Raw genomic sequence first — 16,498 nt, forward strand, 5'->3', positions numbered from 1 at the left:
TGCAATCGCTTACATATACGATTTACAATTCATTAGTCTAGGAAAAGGGGATTGTGTATATTTACTCTGTTTATTTAGCAACCATGACTTTACCGATATTTAAATATTACTGAATGCAAACTGGGTGTGTCTTTAATTCATAGCTGAAACTTAATTGAATATTTGAACCCCCTCCCCCAAAAGTCACTACCACATTTTTTTTATTTCAAAGACTTTAAAAAACGTTTCTTTGAGTACGATTATTTCCGCGAATTTCAACGAGTCTTTTAGACTTGGCTATCAATACATCTTTTATCTGTGTGTATACTATACATAGGGCTTTTAAAGAGTCGACGGGGATTTCCCTTTGTAATCTACGGCACGACTTCCTGGTTAAAAAGATCGTCTGCTACGGCGCTCACACAGTCAGTGGTAACAGCATTATTACCCGATGGATTGTCGCGAGCCAAGTAGGTAAGATTGCATCTATACTTTTTTATTTACTCAATGTAAAAAAAAAGAAGAATTTGTACATGAAATCATTATTTTTTTATTAATATGAATCAACTCTCTCTCTCTCTCTCTCTCTCTCTCTCTCTCTCTCTCTCTCTCTCTCTCTCTCTCTCTCTCTCTCTTACAGAATGTTTTCGTGATATTGACGGGTTTTTTTTATACGTAAGAGAATCGATTTTATTACTTAAATGACAGATGTCTCGACTTGCATTTTAAGATAAAAAGTAATTCATCATAAAATTGGCATGAACCGATCAGGATATTTATCTTTTGCATGATAATCCTCGGTAATTTTAAATTGAAATCATAATTTTTGTACTAGAGAAAATAATTCATAATTGTTTTGAAAGTAACACATACATATTTCACTAACTTAATTCACCTTGTTTCAATTAAGGTCACCCTATGAAGTGTGTTGTTTGCATACTCCGGGATAAGCAAAGGTGACAAACATGTTTACGGGGTCAATGTATACTTAACCCGTCCTGAAACGGTGACATTTTTCTCTTGTCTTACCACAGAATACAGAATACATGTAAATCGACCAAACAGTTAGATAAAGTTTTATTTTTCTGAGAAAATCAATATACAAGTAAATAAATACACAACAAATATACATAAATACACACCCACGCAACCCGTGGAACTTTATGATCAAAATTTTGATTAAAAAAAATTTTTGTTATGATCATTGATTTTATAATGTCCTAGAAAAGTGATTCAAGTATTCGCAGAAAAATATACGGAACTCGATAAAAGTGTTTTAAACGTAAAATTGGTGAAAGTAAATATTTCCTCGGAAATGATATTTACACAGGGATCGTCCAAATCGCCATTCAATTTTTTTTCCTTTAGAGGGCTTAATTTTTGTGGACACTTCTAGACTATATTGATCTCCTTAACAAAAAGAGCTATGTTTATAGATATAGGAAAATGTTAACCTTTTAAAATAAAAATACATCATTTTTTCTTTACTAAATAATAGTTTATAGCTTAAAAAATCTTTTAAATAAAAATTTTAAGTAAATATGATGTCAAATTTGTTGACCGCCTAGCCCCCCCCCCCCTCCCTTAAATCTAATAAGTTTTGACGTGGTTATTTTCTACTAGTACTTGATAAGAACTGCAGTTCTTGACCTACTTTTGAGGAAGAAACCCCCAAATGTCTGCATGGTTCAGATAAAGCTTTTGTTACGTGCAATAAATAATAAATTAAGGCCTAATGAATCGATATCTGTCGGTAGGTGTCTGGTTGTTGGGGATCTTTTTTTTTTTTTTTGGAAGGGGGGGGGGTCTCTAAAGTACTTGACTAACGTGAATCAGCATTTCTATATGAATCATTATATTACATCGAAGGAAGGTGTGGTATTTTTTTCCTTCTATAAATAACGCTTTTTAAAGAAGTGGGAAAGAATTGAAAAATCAATGTCCTTGATTCTTACTGGATTAAGGAAATTTGTCCGTAAATTTGGGATTTTATGATAGACGACGCGTAAGATTATGTGAAAGGAAGAGGGTTCTTTCAGGTGGGGTTTCTTCTTTCAATTTTTATAAATAAACAGAAGTTTTTTGTGTTATGAAACATATCCTGAATGGGAATTTAAGTGCATTTAGCGTAACAGGAGTGGGCAATGCGCCAACTGTTATGCTGGAGATAAAGACGCGTCTGTTTAACAGGGACGTTAATCATCTAATTCTTATTGACGCTTGATAATTTAATACTTATACTTCCCCCCCCCCCCCCCTAAAAAAAAAAATCAATATCAATATCACTGACTTGCATGCCCATGCATATATTGTGTAATACAGTTATAATTAAAGTTATCAACTAAATAAAGATAAAAATAAATGTTTTCAATTAAATTATAAAAAAAAATTTGTTCTCTCGTAAAAGTTAATTTTGATTTCGTTCGATCTCGACATATTTTAATTCATACCTGAACTCATCAAAATTTCCGTTTGTTTATTTTTTCATAGATTTAATTAAAATATTAAAACATTTTCTGAGAAAATAACCCAATTTGCAAAATAAAAATAAAAATAATAATAAATAAATAATTAAAATAGAAAAAAAAAATTCAGCGTTCCTCAACATCTGTCGATATGAGGTACAATATCTCTCTCGAAGTATAGAACCATTTTTACAAGACCTTGGGCTTTTGGTAGGACATAACTATCTTTTTTCTTGCGTCAAACAAGTTAAAAAATGACGCTGGTTGCAAGTGAAATATAAACAGCCTTAGCTCAAAACCCAGACAAATCTTGTTGATTTTAAGCCATACATTTGTCTAATTTTTCATTATATAAATTTGAAGTGGGTGTTTTATAACATTAATATTATATAATAGCTTTCTAATGTTGAAATAGATATATTTTATCAGAAAATTTACTATGGTACACATAATGACTCACATGAAATTCTAGTGTAAAAAATATTCGCGAACTGAAGTGTTCATGCAAGTGCATGAAGTACAAATGAATTTTGCAATATAGCCTAGATTTATTTTCATGAGAAGTTCACATGGAATTGAAAATTTACGTGAATCATGAGTGTGAATTTTAAAAGGGTATATATAAGGTGTATCGATATTACAACTCTAAACAGGTAAAGGAAAAAATACAATCAACCAATGGAAAGTCTGTTTAACATATGGGTAAAAGGGGGGTTGGATTTTTTTGTATGTTTAGTTGATTATCAAGAATTAGCGTATAAGGTATAGAAGGTTAAAGCGAAAAAGGAAGTGAAAATCCAGGCAGGCTCAAATCCCTTAAAAAAAGAGAAAAATTTTCGTTAATTTTACTTCCGCATTTAGGATAGTCGATAACGTTAACGCTACCGATACGGACAGAAGGTACATGTATATAGTTTTGATATTCATTTTTTTTTGTTTACTTGGAGTGAAAGAAACCGGTGTCACTTCTTCTTTCTATCTCTTTATAGGTATCCCATGTGTCTAATCCAACTGATGGTTTCAGAATAACGTTGATTCTTAATCAGGTATGCTATCTCTAGTTTGAACACGTAAAATAAATGTTTTTACGTAATTTATGCATGAATACGGAATTTTTCGCTTCTGAATATTTCGACTAGTCTTTATAATTATAAATTATTGTCAAAATTCTCGCAATGGATTTCCTAAATTTGTTAACGTATTTTATACTAGGCAAAGATTTAAAAAACCGTGCATATATGTGCTCAAATGCTGCGCATGCAGCACAAGACCTTCATCTTAAGCTATAAACGATAATCCGTATTCACTGCATTCGATATACTGAACTGTCTTATAGTTTTCTTTTAAAGGAATTTCGTTCTTAAACTGCTTAAGAGTTTTCTTCTTAACTCTCTGTAAAGTTTAAAGACTTATATCACAAAATCATGGAAGATTTGGTTTTTTTTTTTCATTTTTTATGAAAAGTGATTTTTTAAAGATTTTCACCATTCATTATTCAAACGGAACTTTTGGCGTAAAAAATGACTTTAAAAACTTTTAGATGATCATGAGAATGTCGTTAGTTTAAAAAAAGTTTACATAAGTTACACTATTCTCTCTTGGCTAAATCCTATATGTTCATCTGTTATATATATATTTTTCTCAGAATCGCGTCCCTTTTATTTTTATGTGTTAATGTTATTTGCATCATTACGATACGCGTACAATAATCTTTAAAAAATTCAATGCAGTGTACAAATATATTACGTATAATTTGAATCAGGTAGCCTAAATTCTTGACTTTTACCCTTGTTGGTTTTTTATTCTAAATTGAACCCACAGAGCATGAAGATTTCTATGTTTGATAACATCCGTTCAATTTACAATGTGTATGTGTTTGATATATGGGAGGTCACGTATTGTTAAGGGTCAGAATACGGCTTTGTCGATGATTGAAGGTTTAAAACGTGAAATGCATTAACATTGCTTGCATTACAGAAAGAATAAGGCGAGCCGTGATTTTTATCTATGGTCAAAGAGTCTGTATTTAAGATAACAGGGTTTAAAGCACGTCTACAAAAAGCTTTAACTTTCACAGCTACATATACATGTACGCCATTCGGACGAGGCGTAGCTCTGCGGGAAAATTCGAGTTGCAAGACCGTAGAGTAATAGCTTGCAATTTAAGGAACAAACAAAAATGCGCTATTGCAAAATGTCTTGCAACATGCTTTAGATTCTCAAACAACAAAATAATGTACTATGTGCATGGCAATTGTATGCTTAAAAAAATCTTTGCCATTCGCAAACAGTTTGACCCGTAGAACCATTGAATCTCTTCTTTAAAAAGTTAAGTTTTTCAAAATTTAATTAGACTTAATGTAGGTTTTTGTTTTAACTATTCTAAGCCATTCCGAGGGAGGGTTGTATCCCGGGAGTATGTGTTATTGTAGTCTATAGTCCAGGGGAAATCCGTTTTATCTGCCTAATAGCACATGTACATGTATGTACATATACATAATTATACAATTGCATATAGCTATATAATGATTTAAATGTATTGGAATTGTTAAAAATAAACCTTAAATGTGAAAATTCAGTTCATACATCTTCAGAATTCTTATTTTGCAATACGATAGGTCTTTCAAGCGAATCGGACTATCTACAGTATGCCCCCAACGAAAAGAATTGCATAATTCTAACACAGGAAACAGTATAATAGACGGTGAATCTGTCAATCATACCGAGACGTATTGAAAATGGGATTTCTGAAATGCCTTTAAATATGTTAAGACTCTTAAACCTTCAGCTAGATGTCAATTTTGTTTCAATATAGACGCTCAATTTGTGATATTCTTATCTGCATGATTGGATATCACGTTTGGCGACAGGGTGCGAACTAAGAACTTCCGTTTTAACCAGTGCGCCAAACGCTTGACTCAATCGCAACTTCTCGGGCCTTTCTGACAGGTCCCGAGCCTGCCGGAAAGGCCCGAGAAGTTGCAATTGACGCTTGATCGACACAGACGCTATGGCAAATCGTCTTCGTCCGTGACACGCTTGAAAATCGACATTTTGAAGCTGCACTCATTCATGAAAATAATTGATATTTGGAGATGATGAAAAATTAATAACATAGCTATTAACATTCTTATATTTAAAAAAATATTTTCCGCCTGGATTCGATAGGATGTCCAGAAATCCTTGGGGAGATTCAGTATAAAAAAGTAAGCCGCACCAAACCTGAAAGTAAAGAGATTTCAATCATATTTTATTAATCTCGACATGTAGTAGCATTTATGTGGCTTGCGTGAGCGTCCGCCAGGGGAAAAAAGGCTTTTCATTCATAATTTATGACGCAACACTACTAAATGATGCACATATATGTGAAGCATTTGATTTCAATAATATCAGCTGATCAATGGAGACCGCTCTTCACTCAGTTTCCTGTTTGTATGAATACATTCCATTTGTTGGCGAAATGGCCAATGGTGTGACACTTCCCTAATTACTCGCTTATTGTCGAATGCAGGACTTCCGGCCGTATCGGGCAAACCTCCATTTTAAGGGGGAGGGGGTTAGAATGATAGTACGTGTAGCCATTTCTAGACTGTATCAATGTCCTTGTGACGAAAGCTCTGTATGAATTTTAATTCCTTTATATTAAAGAATAAAGTATACTGCTAAACATGCGTCATATTTAGAATTTTAAGGTAGATTTGATGAGTCTTTTGTTGATTATCCAACCTCAATAATGACCGCTTGAAGCTTCTCAGCTTTCCCAGTGTATCACAAAATATCAAATTACACGTACGATGTTCTCAGCTGGTCTTGGAAACTGCTGGTTATGTGGAAGCAACTGTAATACTATTGACGCAATGCGGAGTTGTAATCAATAGTTATCATGTTCATTGAAAAAACCTTTGTCGCACTGAGTAAAGCGTAATTTATCAGTGTAGATAATATCTTCTCTTATTTTTTTCATCTGAGTTCAAATTATTTAGGTGAGCGTTTTAATTGGCTTTTATGATATAAGTTTAAATAGACTGAAATCACGATACATTTTTGCAGTGTTTATATTGGGGTGGGGGGGGGGGGGTGGGGGTGGTTCATGGCTGCTTACGACTATCTTTGGCGATTTGTGCCATTCTTTTACAATTAAACAATTTCAAGTTACATTGTGTTTTAATTTATTATCGTTCAACTCTTCTTGAGTAGGTCGTTCATTAGTTGAAACAAGTTTATCTTATATGTACAGACCAAACAACTTTTGTTTGTTAAAGGAGGCTGCGCGATAAGATCCGAAATGTTTTACCAAGAAGGGTCAGAGGAAAAATAAAACTTTTATTCAATTATTCCTAAAATAAGTGAAATTTAAAACGTTTTTTATGACGTTTTCTAACAGACATTGTTTCAATTTTGAGTGTTGATCGCGAAAATACCATTACAAGTGCTTTCGAAATCGTACGGTTTTAGTTAGGTTAATAAACATGAAGCCCACTGACCCCTTTAAAAAAGATTTACAGCAGACTCCTATTTTGTTGATTGAGGACTTTTATTATACGATGGATAACCCCTTTCAAAACCGTCATCATACGAAGTGATTCTTTCACAATATCAGAAATATCAATATCATATAGAATTACATGTAAATATGTTTTAAAGACGTAAACTAAGCAACATACTTTCTGATTGTGTTCATGTTAATATCATTATAAAATGATCGCGAAAAAAAATTCGGATATATATATATGCGATATTTTGGTTTGTACATCCCCCCCCCCCCCCCCCGATTTTTTTCTCCAAAGCAATAGCATCAATACATGCATCGGTAAACCTCCTTGTCAATGGTTTAAAAAAAGATAAAGATTGAAACAACTTTTCGTAATTTTTTATTTTATGTTCATATTAACTGGAACATTGGAATTTTAGATTTTTCATAACAATTTAAATATTTACCGTAGGTATGTACACAACATGCATAACATTCTTAAATGTTCAAAATAAACAAGATCCAGGATGTAAGCTGTTTACTTCTCATAAATTAACCAGTAAACTTGTTTATTGAATGTTGTTTACCAATTGATGTAAGTGAACACTTATGGCTCGGTTTATAGTTCGATGAACCTTCTATCAAGGAGTTCAGTCACACATAATTCCATCATGTGCGAAGCGGTAACCAATATCATTTCAACCAATGAAAATCTTAATCCTTAGTTAAGCTTTGGTGAGGGGATAGGAAAACCACATGATGATTGTTAGAGGGCTTTACTTTAATTCTACTTGCGATAACTTTATTTTACTTTATTTACTGGAGATGTGTTTGTCAGCGGCGATAAATTAGAAGCATTTTAACAAGAGCTTGGACTTAAGGTAATTATGCCAAACAGCACTGTGACGTAGGCATGTCTATTTCATTGCTGGCCACTCAGTCAGGGCTCTTTGAAATCAACAAGATTTGTCTGGTTTTTGGGCTATGACTACAACTAATTTACTTCTCGAGTCTACCTTAAAATTTAAAACGAAAGTTTTAGCCATAAGCAAAATTATTATATATAAAAAAATTAAAATATTTTTGTATTAAAAATTTTATTTTTATTATACAGAGCTCTTCATTTCAAGGAAATAGATATAGTCTATAAGTGGCCACGGCTAACCAGCCTTCTTAAAAATGTCTGGCACTGTTTATATAATATCAACCTGAGTTTAAAGTACAAAACAGAACACCGAAACGATATCATAAGGTGAAAACATCACATAAAAGTTGACTTGATAAGTAGTACCCGGTAGTACACAATGTTTATTGTCAATGATAGCATAGGCGCTTTGTGTGGTTCCGCTCGTCAGAGAAAAGGGGACATATAATATGGGTGTTAACCAAAGTAACCATAGATTGTAGTGTTTATTTTCAAGCAAGCGAGGCGAGAGAATAGCATAAGGTCAAAGCACTTATAATTTATGATGTTTTGAAATTCATTTTTTTGTGTGTGCGTGAATATATTTGATACAGAATTTGCTGCATATTTTATGAAAGAGGAAAGAAATTGATAGAAATAGATTCACATTTTCGTTGAGGTTTCGACATTAAGAATTATTCTAAGCTTATTTCCGCCCTCCTTTTTTCGATCTCTCACCAGTATTCGTAAACAATACAATTACATGTAGTTCATATTACTCAACTTATATTAGTAACAATGTTTATTCTGTTGGCATAACTTGTAACATGAGCCTGATGAGATGGCGTCAAAATGCATTTTTAATGATACTCGGCCTAGGTTCCTAACACTTCTCAAATAGGTCTGACGGGAAGAGATTGCCAACAATACCGGACGGTATTTAGATCTCTTCTTCTTAAATGTCAACCAAAATACATCGCTATTTTGAATTGTCAAGCATGTTTAAACTTCTAAATTTCAAATCATAGTGATTTGGGTTAGGTTACCTCTTGAATGTAAAAAGTGAATGATAATTTTCTATAAATGTTTTTTAGTTGTTAATACGGAAGAAGGGATAACGCAATGTCCTCAAAGACTATAACTGTGGGAAAATGAGTAGTTTGGATATAATCGGAGCTGCGAAGACTGGGGATCTGCAGGCTGTGCTAAACTGTCTAAACTACGGGATCTCCGTGAACGAGAGGGACAAAGATAATGCGACTCCACTGTACTGGAGCTGTTGCCGTGGTTACGCGAAATTAAGTGCGGAGTTGATCAAACGGCACCCGGATATCAACGCTAAGGTCAAGTGGGGGTCAACAGCTCTGCATGCATCATGTGACCGCGGCCATATTGCGTGTGTTACGCTGCTGATTCAAAGGTAGATTGTTTTATGTCCTGTCGAGACTATTTTGACTGTACTGACAAGTTGCTATAATTGCATTTTTGCAAAGTTAAATTACAGATTTAAAAACAAGCTAACAACATTGCTCATCATTAATTTTAATACCGTAGGTAATACTATGTAATTTGAATGCAATATTTTGATAGCAATATTCAATATCAAATATCATGTTGAAAACATTTGATGAATTATTTTAAAAAAACAAGGACCTGAGTATTAGCATACATACATACATACATACATACTTCTTTGAAAAATATCAATTAAGCTACATGTACATTTTACGCAATTTTTTTTTTCTCGATCAAAAGATTTTTCACGATTCAGTAAAATGTGAAATTCTTTTTTATTTTATTTAAACAAAAGAAGATATCGCTGAACCCTTCTAAATGTTTAGATATTTTTTTATCAGTGGTGCAGAGTTAGACACCCAAAACAAAACCGGAAACACCGCTCTACATTTGTCAGCGTACCGGGGTCACACCGAAATCGTCAAATTACTGGTTCAGAGCGGAGCCGATGTATTCCTACGCAACGAAAAAGGACGATGTGCGTCCGAGGAAGCGGAAGTGGGAAATCACTCCTTAACAGCACAGTTTCTGTACAAGAAAATGAAAGGTATGCTGGGAAAAATAATACAGAATGTTATTATTCGGTTGCTGGTTGAGACTGTAGTCGCTCAAAAAGCAAGACGAATGCTTGCCGGTAAACCCTTCCTTTGATTTATAATAACTGCATGTTTATTTAGAATTTTAGTTGTGAACAAGTACATATTCCCAGTTCTTTGATCTTTTCTTTTCAGAAGATTTGTCTTTTTCATTGCAGAATTTGAAAACAAAGGAAGAGAAAGTGAAAGCTCAATTCACAGTTGCCCTGAAATAATGATTAACAAACTCTTCATTCATGATTCTGATTCGGGAATTCTTCAAGGTATTCGAGAAACAGAACATTGCATGTCTGCAAAATCGGAATGTTTTACTCCAAAGAGCCATATTATCGTAGAGAGATCGCGGTCTTGTGGAGCGATAGAGGCACAAGAGCACGATATTTGTAAAAGTGACCTCTTTAAAAGAACTAGCAACAATAACTCAGTGACTACAGGCGATAGCAGGGAGGCACTTCTCGCTTTGGTGGAAAAACTTCAACTTCAGTTAGTCAAACTCAACGAAGACATCGTTCAAAGAGACAGCAAAATCAAAGAACTGAGCGCAAGTAATGGCGAAATGTTCAAAGAACTTGAAAAGTATAAGACTGTTTGTAGAAGACTCAGTGATCAGAAAAGTGCTTTAGAGGAAAAATTTCATATCCATTCTGAATTTTCGTCTACAAAGGATTACATAATGGAATTTATGTCTGAAGTTACAAAAACGCCGCATTCCAATTGTTCATTTTCAGACGAGTACTTCAAGATTCTCAATGATAAGTTGACACAGAAATTGAAATTCCCGCCTTCTGACGTAGTGTTGATAGACACGCCCATGAAGGAGTGGTTTCCCGGGACTGATTACGTAGTGAACGGCGATCGACCAATCAAATCAGAAACTTCTTGTCTTGAATCTTTAACATTCCTCATCAAACATTTAAAATCTGGGAAATTCTGTGATCTGAAGGTATACTATACATTTCAAACTATCACGTTGTTCCCGACATTTTATTCAAATTTTATTGTTACCACTTTTAAAAGGCTAACATATACATGTATCTCGATTTCATAATTTAAGGGGATTTTTTTTCTTTATCGGCATTCTGCATATATAACATACTTCTTCAGATGGTAAGTGAAAAAGGGCTTCATAAGAGTCAGTCTCTTTTTAGATGAAGTTATTTAACGATGACCAAAACTCCTCAATGTTCGGGTATTTTCCACCTCAACAAAGTTATCGGAAAAACCTCGAAGTTGACGTTCTGGCAAGACTAAAACACCCAAACCTTTTGAAATCCATACACAGCTACTGTGGAACGACGGAGAGATTCCGCCGATTCCTAACCGTTATAGTCCCCCAACCGCGAGGATCCATGAATTCCATTGAAATCCCAAAGCAAGCTTTATTTATTGTTACGGAGCATTATTCCCATACACTCGAGTCTTTCATTACTGCACAAAGAGGCGTTGCTCCGGCCCCATTGTACGGACTGAGCAATGAATTCTTTCTGGGTTTATTATACCAGATTATATCCGGAATGTTGTACCTGAGACGGTTCGGAATAGTTCATAGGAATATTCACTCCGGAAGTATTTACATGTCCGAGCGATTCTGCCCGGTTATCGGGAACTTTGAATTGGCTGTTCGAGTGTTTGACAATGATAACAACAAGGTGGCGCTGACGGATGCGTGTCAAATTTCGGCGGGAAATTCAAATGCTTGGTCACCAGAGCTCTTGCTGAGTAAGACGAGGGAACATCAATTGGTAGCGCAAAATGTAAGTGTATGCCAAATGAAGAAATTTAAAAAATACCTTTTTAAGGTTTTTTATGCATTGTACTTGTACATGGCATTATGATTTTGTTTGATATTTTTTGAAAAGATGGTAATAGCATAGTTTGCGATAGAGTAGCCATAATGATTGCACTTAGCATCGTGTTTTCAAAATGGAAGAGGGAGACAGACCTTTTCTTCACCATTTCGATATACAAAAACACCCAAAACACATCACATATCTTTATTCCCAAATCGCCGAGAAAGGGGGGCTTGAATCTTAAAATTTTAAAATAATCAAAATTTATCAGTGTCAGAGTTTATAAAAAGAAGTTCATAATAATTGTAAACGCTTACATGTATCCTAAAATTTACCTTAAAAACAGTTTTTGTTAATGTTACGTTTCTGAAAATCATGTTATTTTTCATACTCTGGAAGACAACATAAACGAAAGAAGGCATTCAATCGTGTCTTGTAACAAAACATTTTATTTTTTGTCTTCTTTTTGTCGTACTTTAAAATGTTAATGGCAAACCCTATTAAGATTTATACTAAGTTCAAAAACAGAAACGAGAAAACGTGAACAATTGATTCTTCCGGGTTCAAAACAGACTGACCTCAAAGAGGTAGAGCACGGATAAAAAACACAATGTGCGTGCTTTTTTAACATTACAGTTGCCAAAATATTAAAATAAAGCTAGGTTTTTCATGGTACTGGCACGTTGCATCGTTATTAAAAGTTGAACGATTAGACAAAAAGTGGAGATCGTCATACCGCAAGGATAGCCCTTTTTCTATAAATAAAAAAAGAGAGGGGGGGGGGGGGGTAAAATGCAGAGGGGTTGGCGGCCCTCTCCCCTTTCTTCATGTTGCTAAGTTCCCCTGGTGAAACTATAAGCATTTGATGAAAATATGTTTTGGAGTTGTGTGTGACATTTTATAGGTTGTAATTAAAAGCATATAAAGGCATTTTACTTGTACATTTATGTAAAAGCTGCATTTTTATATATTGTTTCATTGAGTAACCTTTAAATCTTATCGAATGATATTATGATATTAGTAAAATACTTCAATTTTCCGATCTGCATGACTTACAATCAATCCTTTTGTGAATATTATAACAACAGTATAATATGTTAAAAGTTAAAAAAAACAATGATATACAATAATATTATTATCATTAAAGTCTTTTGATGAAGTCAATACATGGTTTCATAGACCTACTGAGAGTATATCGACCGAGGACGAAGTCCGAGGCTGATATACTCTTATCAGGTCGATAAAACCATGTATTGGCCGTTAACAAAAGGATATAACTGTTTTATTATAATTAATCAAAAAACGAATTCTCTTTATTCTCTTCAAGCGTATGATGGTGAAATATTTTGTTCATAATATATTGGTCTTGATAGTGCTATTATGACGTCACAATTTCGCACGTGCCAAAACCAGTATTTTGTCAGGAAGATCTAATTCTAGTACAGTAAGGTCTATAAATTTGCTATTTTTAGTATAGTAAGGTCTGTAAAAGAATTTATAGCACGGTCATGTGACAACAAGTGACCAATCATATGCTTGGGACAAATACTATATCAAATGATATTTAACACGGCAATACTGTGTAGTAATTGCACCAGGCGTGGAAAAATTGTTCGTCCAGTTTCACATATAAATCTTAACAACAGGAAAAAGGCTTCCGATAAGATATAATGAATGATGATAAACATGCAAAATATACGGTATAATGTGGCATTAGGATTACGAAAAACCATGATCTAAACTTAGTTAGCATAAAATCACAAATTTGGAAAGGAGTATGGTTCTTTTCGCACAAATATTGGGAGCTGTTTTGATTTGTTTATTACATGCATTACACTCAAGTATTTAGTGCTTTTTTTAAAATAAAGCTATTAGTTCATTTCTTTTTATTGCAGGTCAACCTTCTAAGCATCTACGACAAGTCAGACCTGTATGCCATTGGAAGTATGTTCTACAATATTCTTCTTCCCACCGAGGTCGACTGGAAGTTTCAAGAATTGAAAGAAAGGAACCCAACGTACACAACCCAGGAAATTCCGGAATTACCGGTCCAGTTATCACGTGGAATTAAAGTTTTGCTTAGGAACCTAGTCTGTAGTAGTCCTTCCGATAGGTTGGATGAACAAACTGCGAAACTTTTGTAAGTAAATCTTAAAATGTCAACCATTAAATATTAGTAAACCTATAGTAGGATGAAGCTCTGCCGTTCAGTCTTGAAGGTGACTGTCATTCATTCACCTTAAAATATTTGTATCTTTCTGTCCGTTTTTACAAAATGTCATTTATCTGTATGTATGAATTATTTGCAGTGTTGGGGTTCTCTTGTTTTCTCCGAAAAATAAATCGTTCTCTACGATCGAGGAAGTTGGGGTTTATCGTCATTCAAAGATGTTAAGTTTATTAGGAAAAGACGTTCGAATCTTGTAAGTTTTTTGTAATGTTTTTTATTTAAAACTTATCTACGATTTTCGAAGAATTACATATATATGTATATAATAACGTGATGTTTACAATTTGGTTTTTATTTTTCTATATTTCGTATATATCATGCCGTGAATATGTAAACTAGATGAAAGAATGTGATGAAACAATGATATGTCAATTAATACAACACCAAAATGCGTCTTGTTTCTCCAGATAGAACAACCAAAAAATGGAAAAAAAAAACATAACACCAAAACATAAAAACAAGCTGATGCAATAAACATGAATATTTAATTTCGTTTTACTCTATATTAGACTAGTGTTGATTGTGTATTTTTTATTTAATTTAGAAGAACGCCTAATGCCACGTTCGAAGAAATCCAGAGAGTAGTCGAGCCGGAACTAGAGGCTGACTTTTTAACCAATGTGATGGACCCGTCGTTCTTTCATATGTATAACAGACTATGTGCACTCAAATGCCTAGAATAATAAAATTGTTAGCTGTTTAATGTAGATCTTACACGTTTCATTTATCAAATTCAAAGTGTCAGATAGAATTCGTATGTTTAGTATAAATGGAATGAGACAAATGTATCTAAAGCTGTAGACCGAAGGAGCACTGAAATCAACAGTATATGAAATCGCTGGCAAGAGCAAGAGAGAAATTAGGAAATACGTATGTGCTATAGTAATGTAACGGAAGTGAAATTTTTTCATCGGGATCGAGATTATATTAAGAGTGTAAATATTGAGTTAGTTTGCGCTATATGTTAACTTTCGATTTTTTCTCTTCAGTTTTGATTATTGCAGCATTTTAAGTAGTAATCTTGGGCGGAAATGGTCTGGTTCGTTATGTTCTTGTTTTGTTATTCCCTTCGCACGCAAAATAAATGTTTTTCCCCATTTTTAAATCACCGTATCAACTTGATGCTTTGCGTTCTTAAGTACGTCATTGACCCTTATAATCTAATAAAGGTTTCCCCATAAGGTGGTAGGCATCAGCTGAACGTTTTACCAAGGATGACAAAAAATGCAGATTTCTTGTTCCTTAGATATCTCTAAGATAAAGAAGAGAGATTCAATTACCGCTGTTCAACATTTCAAGCTTTGATATCACTCTTAATGAGGTTGTCCTAATGTAAAAGTTAGGGAAATATTCTTGAACGGTACGCAATAAAACCAAAAATTATTATCATGATTGGATAAAAGTCATTAATAATTTAGCAAAGAATCTTCATTATATACATGTATATTTTATAACTTATCTTTTTTCTTAATTTTGTAAGCAATACATCCTGTAGGTTTGATCATATATCACAAAATGAAATGTTTTTATGACACAAATTATAAGATTTCTGTATAAGAAATTGACAATATTTCAATATGATAATTTGCAACAAAGATGATCTGCACTTTTATAAGGGAAAATCTAATGTTATTAACTACAGCGAAACCACATTCAATTGAATTTTTTTTTATAGAATCACGCAAAAGAAAACTTAACAGTTCTAAATGTAGATGTATTTTACCAACCTATCAGGTTATTAGATCAACTTCCAAACCTAGTATTTTGTTTAGTTTCGGAAATACCTTATATGATATAATATTCGTTTGAGAAAATGAGAACTATGACACATTTCCGAATCCAAATTATAATTTTTATTCTTTTCAGATATTTGCCATTTGAGATCAATCATTTTTTAACAAAGTCGAATAATCTGGTATGTTTAAATTTTAAAGAAAATTGCATGCAATCGAAACAGACCCACTTTTTTTGTAAAAATATGTTGACAGGTAAAACCGGTTTCAATGAAACGTTAAAAGGGTAGACCAAATGTAAATAAGCAAAGATTTTCTTTCCTCATTTTAAATGATAGGTGTTAACAATGCCTGACGCATTCCGAATGCAAACAGAGTACCCGGAAGGCATCGGGAATCAAACCCTTGAAAATAGGACACTTCTCTGAACTTGACATTTTTTTTCTTTACCTATGATGACCTCTATCAGGAAGAAACACCGTCTTAATTGATTTGATTCTCCTTGAGCTGGTTTTTATAGAATGAGTTTAAGCATGCCATGTAATTAAAGACACGTTGGGGTTGAGATATAGGGAATGCACGATATTGGGGTCGGTTGTTTGCGTTTTAAAGATCGTTTTCTTAAAAGTGTATTTTTGGGATTCTTGTAGCGAACAATGCTATGTTGTAGGAGTTGTGTAATTGCCTGCATGATTTAACATTTTTGTTGCCGTTTTAAATACGTGACTTTTAAATTGAATGCAGTTATTTACACAGATAGTCCATCGGTAGTTATCGAAATCTTGTTGGAATCCACTGATGAAATAGGCATACTA

General features: G+C 33.6%; 1 protein-coding gene across 6 annotated transcripts; it reads left to right on the plus strand.

The window, feature by feature from the left end:
- The first annotated feature begins 327 nt into the window (after window positions 1–327).
- Window positions 328–14,653, plus strand: LOC105346239 (uncharacterized). 6 transcript variants are annotated; one of them, XM_066073044.1, is made up of 10 exons: window positions 328–453; window positions 3,434–3,489; window positions 7,738–7,796; window positions 8,914–9,239; window positions 9,676–9,881; window positions 10,089–10,873; window positions 11,079–11,684; window positions 13,616–13,860; window positions 14,030–14,143; window positions 14,495–14,653. In XM_066073044.1, the coding sequence occupies exons 4-10, from the start codon at window positions 8,971–8,973 to the stop codon at window positions 14,631–14,633; spliced, it is 2,364 nt and encodes a 787-aa protein (XP_065929116.1). In that variant the 5' UTR covers window positions 328–453; window positions 3,434–3,489; window positions 7,738–7,796; window positions 8,914–8,970; the 3' UTR covers window positions 14,634–14,653. The 6 variants fall into 6 exon arrangements, with proteins under 6 accessions (XP_065929116.1, XP_011453037.3, XP_011453044.3 ...); XM_011454735.4 differs by lacking the exon at window positions 7,738–7,796 and having other exon boundaries at window positions 329–453; window positions 3,434–3,490; XM_011454738.4 differs by lacking the exon at window positions 7,738–7,796 and having other exon boundaries at window positions 368–449; window positions 3,434–3,490.
- Window positions 14,654–16,498: the final 1,845 nt, after the last annotated feature.

This window comes from Magallana gigas, chromosome 10 (assembly GCF_963853765.1).
Source record: "Magallana gigas chromosome 10, xbMagGiga1.1, whole genome shotgun sequence".
NCBI lineage: Eukaryota > Metazoa > Mollusca > Bivalvia > Ostreida > Ostreidae > Magallana > Magallana gigas.

Coding starts and splice junctions, on each gene's coding strand:
- LOC105346239 (XM_066073044.1), top strand. CDS start 8,971: ATGAGTAGTTTGGATATAATCGGAGCTGCGAAGACTGGGGATCTGCAG. Junction 10,874..11,078: donor GGAAATTCTGTGATCTGAAG/GTATACTATACA, acceptor GTCTCTTTTTAG/ATGAAGTTATTTAACGATGA. Junction 11,685..13,615: donor ATCAATTGGTAGCGCAAAAT/GTAAGTGTATGC, acceptor TTTTTATTGCAG/GTCAACCTTCTAAGCATCTA.